Source organism: Montipora foliosa, chromosome 13 (genome assembly GCF_036669935.1).
Source record: "Montipora foliosa isolate CH-2021 chromosome 13, ASM3666993v2, whole genome shotgun sequence".
Classification (NCBI taxonomy): domain Eukaryota; kingdom Metazoa; phylum Cnidaria; class Anthozoa; order Scleractinia; family Acroporidae; genus Montipora; species Montipora foliosa.
The window spans coordinates 21,064,067-21,071,566 of record NC_090881.1 but is presented as its reverse complement, the minus strand read 5'-3'; the positions used below and the strand labels follow the sequence as shown (position 1 = coordinate 21,071,566).

General features: G+C 38.7%; 1 protein-coding gene across 1 annotated transcript in view; it reads right to left on the bottom strand.

The window, feature by feature from the left end:
- LOC137982581 (uncharacterized) overlaps positions 1-7,500 on the bottom strand; it is a 53,695-nt gene that overhangs the window by 20,748 nt on the left and 25,447 nt on the right. Inside the window, exons 13-20 of the mRNA XM_068829696.1 lie at positions 6,428-6,467; positions 5,984-6,129; positions 5,002-5,032; positions 3,685-3,749; positions 3,025-3,085; positions 1,901-2,073; positions 1,275-1,302; positions 1,097-1,170 (exon numbers count right to left, since the gene is read on the bottom strand). Coding sequence (XP_068685797.1) covers positions 1,097-1,170; positions 1,275-1,302; positions 1,901-2,073; positions 3,025-3,085; positions 3,685-3,749; positions 5,002-5,032; positions 5,984-6,129; positions 6,428-6,467 — 618 coding nt within the window. The remainder of the gene's footprint in view (positions 1-1,096; positions 1,171-1,274; positions 1,303-1,900; positions 2,074-3,024; positions 3,086-3,684; positions 3,750-5,001; positions 5,033-5,983; positions 6,130-6,427; positions 6,468-7,500) is intronic.

Here is a 7,500-nt window from a genome sequence, read left to right as displayed (position 1 = left end):
TCCAATTGACGTTCTATTCGTGAGCTCCATGAGGGTATATTTTGTTTAAAGATCCACTAAAACGCCACTCGCGTTACAATGACTTTCGACGCCACTGAATTAGTGAAATTTCCAATTGTTACCGGAAGACTGTGCAGAGTTGAGAACAAGTAAATACAAATAGCGAGATCTCTTTATGGATTCCTTCTCTGTCTTTGTTGAACCCATACTGAGTTACCAGAGAATTTTTCATTTGGTTTCAGTGTCGTACATAACAGCACATCTGGCAAAATATTAGAAATACAGCTCACTTTGATTTCGGCTCGACGGGCAAAAGATTGTTGTCGAAGTCCATTACTCGTCCATTCTTGAGCTCCATAAGGGTATATTTTGTTTAACGATGCACTATAACGCCATGCGCGTTACAATGAGTTTTGACGCCATTGCAGGTTAATTAAATGTTCTCCTGTGTGCACCAGAGAAATCTACACATTACGCCAGGCCCCTTAAACCACACAAAATACGCACAGAAGACTCTATGCACAAAGACACCACTTAACAGGGGAGTGACAGGCAAGACTTTTCATGACACGGAAAAAAAAAAGCAAACGCATTTTCTAACTGGATTGCCTATGGCAACCCAGTAAAAAGAAAAAAAGTCTTGAGTCCAAAAACGGCAGCGAAAACTATTTTGTTCTTAGAACAAAGTAATAAAATCACCCGTCAATTCCACGCACGAACAGTCGTTAAATTACCGCAAGCATAATTGAACATCTCCCTACCCCTCAGCAGCACTCCTACCATTTAGGTAAACTAGTCTAATTACTTATAATGTTGTATACTTACTCGATGTGTGTTTTTTCTTTCCTCCATTGTTTCCACTATTTGATAATTTTTGTAATCCTTAATGCATATATGGTGTTAGTTCTACTATTTTTTGACCGTTTCTTTTCCTTTTATCGACTCTGTGTTTAACTTACATCGATATAGTGGAAAATAAATATATCTACCAAAACAGTGAAGAAGTGAAGACCTCTTAAGGATTCAATATTTTACGAGAGATGAAAGCGATCGTTGGTAGACGGTAAGACATAGTAAAAATGATAAAAATACTCACGTGATATCCAAGTCTGGCCGCTTTGTGTAGGATTGTTTCACCTGTGGTTCGATTAACATTAAGCTTCCTGGCATCTGAAATCGGGGTAATACAGGAAGAAAACGCGTTCAAAATGGAAAAAAAAAATAGACACATCGCAAACGACTTGTGTTAAACAGTATAAAACACTGTGTAGTACCTTTAAGAATATCTTCATCATTTCCTTCCTACAAACAAAAACAAAGACAATATTTGCGATTAACATCAGACAAGGACGAATTGTTAATAATATGCTTCAGTTACAAGTCCAATAGCCGCTTTTTCTGAGCGGTTTCCAATTGAGTGTCGAAAGCAATTAGCGAATTGCTTTGGTTTTGCATTACTTCACTCAGTGATTGGTTCAAAGTTCTCGCGCCATTTTTTCAACCAAGCAGAAGTGAAGCCAAAATCAATCGTGGCTTGCGCGTGCACATTTTGCCGCGCTTTGTGTCGGCTGCGTGTAATTACTTCCAGTTTTGATTGGTTTACTGGATTGCTTCCGTTCTTTTGATTGGCCAAAGTAACTACTTTGGTTTTGGCTTTACGACACTCGATTGAAACGCGCTCTATTAAAGTATGAAATCCAATAAGCAAGGGACTACCGAAAACGCTATCAATTTGCATACGGCTTGTTTGGTCTTCCGTCCGATGCACATCCAGGAGGGGGGTTCCACAATTCCACAAATTTATAATTGTCTCTTCCCCAAGACCCAGCAATACATAAACAATGAGAAACAAGACAAAGAAATTCATTTTGCAGGCAAATAATTTATATGAAATCAGTACCTCAACTTTTGTTTCATCAACCTGCCACTTTCCTCTCGCCTTCAAACAATTCTCCACAAAATGTTGCACCTCTTCGTTTTCGGCAATAACGCTGTTCTTTACCGTCTTTGAATTCACGCTTTCAACCACAAGTAAAGGGAATTCTGGGGCCTTGGGACTCTCCTCTTGCGGCCCTAAAAAGATCAGTGACGTTTTGAGTTTTAGTGAGGATCAAGAGCTGGGGCCCGTTTCTCGAAAGTCCCGAAAACGTTACGGCCCGAAAAACCATCTGTGAAACTGCAAACGGCTTGAATTGGAAAGCCAATCTTTTAACATATTTTCAAGGTAACAAAAAGAAAGATGACGACTTAAATCCTCGTCGTTCTTGAGATACAAGGGAACTGTAACACCCGAAACAGGCCCCTGAGTTAGTAAGTACAGTAGTACCTCTTTTTCGAAAAACCGTTCACTTTATCTTAAAATCTTCTCTTTTTTTGGTTTCCGGAGAGTGCAGTTTTTAGACTGTTATTAGGGAGCTTCAGCACGCGACGTCTTTGAGACGCGAACGGCAACCGATTGTTTTCACTAAGCATAAGCTACTTATGCCTGCGCATGTGCTTGAGTCACTAGTGAAAACCATGCTTAAACGATTCCATTGGAAACACGCAACGCAAGCTGAAGTGATTGTGATCTTCGAGAGTTAAAGTAAAGCACTTTTATCTGGTCTCAACTGTAATTATAACCTGACGCAGTCTTTTGTCTAAGCAATTTTGTCACTTTCTTTGTACAACACTGGTGGAGTCCGTTTAAGTCATTAGCATGCACAGCACGTTTAACTGCGTCTGTTTTGATCAATTGGATTTGCATGTTATACTAAGACAAAGCGTCTTGTGATTCGAGTGAGTGTAGTCCTGAGAAGGACAGTATTGTTTGTGACTGAAGTTTCGATAACCAGAGCGGAAGTCATCTTCAGACTGGTGGAATACAGTGTCCATGGTAGTACGGACGAGACAAGGAAGCGACTTTGTGTTGCACAGTGTCTGTTCCGCCTATCACGTAAATAGACTGTCAGCTTTGTTTTCTTTCAAAAGCTTCAAATGAACTCGAGCCTGAAACGGCGATCTTCAATTTTTTCCAAGCTTTACCTTCATTTGAGTGCCTAGACTTTCCTCGAGTGCGGGATTCGAGAACAACTGGCTTAAAGTCCTGTGAAGGAATAACAAAACAAAACAGAGTCAACACGCATTGTGATCGATTGTCACAGTTCATGACAAAGATAAAGTAAGAAAATTAACACGAAGAGAGCAAAAAAAAATTTGGTAACAATAGGGTTTCAACCCGAGCATCCACATACAAATCTGCAACCCCAATCTTGCATTTTGTTAAAGTGCCCCTATCCCCAAAATATTTTTTTCGCTAAAATGAATCTTTGCACCTGTTCGAAACGCATTGCGAAAAACCAAGCATCTTTTGTTCACGACCGAGTCAGAAGGGGAGTGGGTCTATTCCTGATTTGACGTCACAAACTGATTTACATTACATTGCATTACCTCTTTGTAAACATGCATGCAAAGTAGTTTGTGTCGTCAAATCAGGAATAGACCCACTCCACTTCTGACTCGGTCGTGAACAGAAGATACTTGGTTTTTCGCAAGTTTTGAAGCCTATACAAAGGCAGGAATTGTTAGAAAAAGGAAAAAAATGGCCGCAATGCGTTTCCAACAGGTGCAAAGATTCTTTTTAGCGCAAAAAATATTTTGGGGTTAGGGGCACTTTAAAGTAATCAAAAAGAGAGAACCACAAACCCTAAAGCCTTGATAAGCGGTGACAAGCATGTACGTCTTTACGCGATGTGATTTATCTCCCTTGGCTGCAAAAAGAGGGAACAGTGTAAATGAAATGAGAAAAGTAAAAATAACCCGTGTACTTGCTTCTTTTACCATGCCATAGAAAATACAGCCAATCAGAATGTAGGAAAACCGCTGTGTATTCGTCCGTATGCCACTAATACTTCTATCGTGCATCGTATTGGTAGTGGCGTACTAAATGGCATACAAAGAATCGTTATGCTTCGAAATAGTTCCTTAAGCTTTTTCCTGGTAAACTTTGGAAGTGATAGATAAAAAAGCTTGTGCTTCGTGTTATATCAGGGTGTCCACGCACCGAAAATCAGACGAAAACACGAGGCCGTAAGCCGAATGTTTTTTTTTTTTCCCGAGGTGTCTGGTACAGGCAAGAGTTTTCTATGACTCTCAATGATTCAATCCCAAATTATGAAGAGTTAAACCTTTTTAATGAACTGTACGCATACGTATTTTAATCAAATAGTGACCACTTTCACTGGAAAATGGTACACTGTACTGCCTTGGGTATCCAAACGCATGTGCGTGATATGGTATACATCCGGCGATTGGTAGTAATGAATTATTAATGAATAACTGATTAATTGTTATCAATATTTAACAAATTATTTAAGACTTAATAATTAATTACAGTCAAAACGACTCAAGCGTTCCTCTGACGAGCGGATTAATGAGTTCATTATTGCAAATTTGATTTCAGTCATCATTTCAATAATCTGTTCGTCGGATGAATTTTGATTGGAATATTGCTGGCTTTCGGCGTCAGGCCGACGTGAGAATTTCACAGGTTTACTGATTTGCACTATTAAGGAACGTTTTTCAGAAAAACGTTCAAACTGCGAGGATCAAAGCTTCACTTGATTTCACATCCGCAGTTCAATATATGATTCATTTTATGTATCATTTCGTTCGTTGATTCATTCAATACGGGAAAATGTGAGCCCACAAATGACCAGCACCCAAAATAAGTGGCTTCATTGCTCAGTTGGTTGGAGCGTCGCACCGGCATCGCGAGATGACTGGTTCAAATCCAGTTGAAGTCCTAAAATTTTCAGGCTTCTCTACGCTGTTGCTAAAATTGCGTTCATAACTGCGAGGATCATAGCTTCACTTGACTTAAACTTGCGTCGCAAGTGAAAACCAGGCCTTAGACTTAAAAGAACACTCCGTGACGTTTGTCATAATGGCGCTGACATTCATTACTTGGAATGCTGGACGTAAGTGTTCACGTCATTAAAATAAAAAGGGTAAAAGACTTACGAGTGCCGGTGCTGTTCGGCGTTTCAACTTCCTGTGAACGAAGAAAATAAGATAAGTGGTATTAGAAAACGCAGAAACAAAAAACTATCGTGTCAAGAAGATAACAAACTTGTTAAATGAATAGGAGGTTTAACGTGACGTCATCGCAGCCATGTTGGAGGACGAAAACAAAGGATCTTTGATTAGTCCCAATCCTTTTGCTCGTCCACCAGCAATTGTACATTACATCATTGTACATTACATCATCTGTCTACAAATTGGCTGCAAACCATCTATACAAACATTGTCAACCTCGTGATGAAATAAAATCAAGTTATGGGAAGTTTACATGTTCCTTTAGTTTAGAATTTTACGCTTGGAGATCGGCTTCATATTACGCATGATGGTGTCGTTGTATTTTACCTTACACCTGCCCACACATTGGGTACAAACTATTCTTATTGTTATCGTTTGTTTGAAAGTGTCTTGCTTATTATCATATACGGAGGCACTAATTTCCTTTTAGAAATTAATTGTAACTTGCTTGCCTTTGCTTTCCCGCGTTCAACAGTTATGGTATTTTATTATTCAACACATTGTGACAAGGTCCAAATATGGTCATAGCGCGCTCAATATTCGTCGTGCGTACTCAACGTATATCCTCCGATATACGTAATTCTATAGACCAAATGCATAAATTGCGGCCAAAAAAATATTCTTTTACTTATGTGCTAATTAAGACTCACTAGCTTCGTTTGCATGTACAAAATACAAAAGAAATGTTGCTTGAGAGCGAGTCTAGTGAGTCTAATTAGCACATAAACAAAAGAATATTTTTTTGGCCGCCATTTATGCATTCGGTCCATGCATTTTGTTAAGTTTGTTCTATCAGCGTCTACTGTGAATGGCCAAAACAATTTGGTTTTCTATTTTCAACTCTTCACTCAAAAAAATTATTTAAAAAAAACAAAGAGACACCTTACATAGAATTACATCAACCGACCTGAGTCTTTAATCGAAGCGGTTCAATCTCAACTCTGGCTCGTTTGACAAGTTTCTTTCCCATATCGAGGCCAGGCGTGTCCGAAGCCGTCTTACATGATGTATTTTCTTGGACGTTTTTCGTTTTCGTTTTCTTGAGACTTCGAGCTGACAACGAAAATACCACTATTAAGCAAAGGTAACTTAACAAACACAATAGGGCCCTTTATACGAGAGAAAATAAGCCGCGGCTTACATAACACGCGAACACCCCGTATAAATGGTACAAAATCTACGTTCACGGCTTATCCTGGCCTGGGAGTTTATACTCGTATAAATAGTTTCTTTCGCATGTTATGTACGCCGCGGCCAGAGTAAGCCGCGGCTTATTTTCTCTGGTATAAACGGCCCTAATGTAAATAGAAACAACAAGCAGTTTGCAAAATAGATATCAAGTAAAACTTACTGGTTTCGAGAAATCGCCTCACTTTAGGAGGTTCATTTTCCTAGGGAAAAAAAATCCAGAGAAAATTACATTTCAAACAATTTATTAGGATAATACAAAACTGCGCCTTTTGCAGATATGAACGTAATGATATATGAAATAAATCATATATTGTCTTGAGGTGCGGATATGAAATCAAGTGAAGCTATGATTTTCGCAGTTATGAACGCAACTTTAGCTATAGGCCAGTTTCGTATTCTAACGGTTGGACTGGATCTAGCATGAAATGGAGGCTAATGCGGGCAAATTAATTTGCATTTGAAAAGATTTGCACGCATTAGCCTCCATTTCATGCTAGATACAGTCCTCAACTTCGTCTCGGGTTTGCATAACTGTCTCGAATTCTCCCAACCCCTCTCGTGTTTTATATCAGGCTATGCAATCACGAAAAACGTTTTCTATTGCTTAAATAACATGTATTTAGAGTAAATAAGTTTGAGATGGTTGGAAGTGTAATATTACTGCATGCATTATGCACAATAATATAGATTGATTCAAAATAAAGGAGATCAAGAGACCGAATATTCAATAATTTAAAATAAACAAAATTACAACGCGAAATCTAAAGGGTTTCAAATAAATCAAGCGAAGTAAGTAACTAGTGATACATGCGGCACGCTTCTAAGTTCATTTCTTCACCGCAATCCGCAGAATAACAGCTTGAAGGGTTTCGAAGACAACATGAGAATTCAACAGTAGTACCAATACATTTCTCCGGTTAAGTTAACACAATTTCTTATATTCTTTGATCTCTGTAGGTTGCCTTGATCGTTGGGTATGTACTTGGTGTCTCTTTTTCTATTGTTTCAATTTTTTTTAAACAAGGTATAAAACGTTCAGTAATTATACAATTACCCTAACCTAACCCTAACGCTAACCCTAACGCTAACCCTAATCCTACCCTGAAGGTTTTACCGTGTTTAAATAATTTTGTGCCATAGATACCCACTAAATGACAAAATACACCAAGTACCTACCGATCGTTGCGCAAAACCGCTTGATGGTAATTCGTATGGGCCGATCTATGATATATT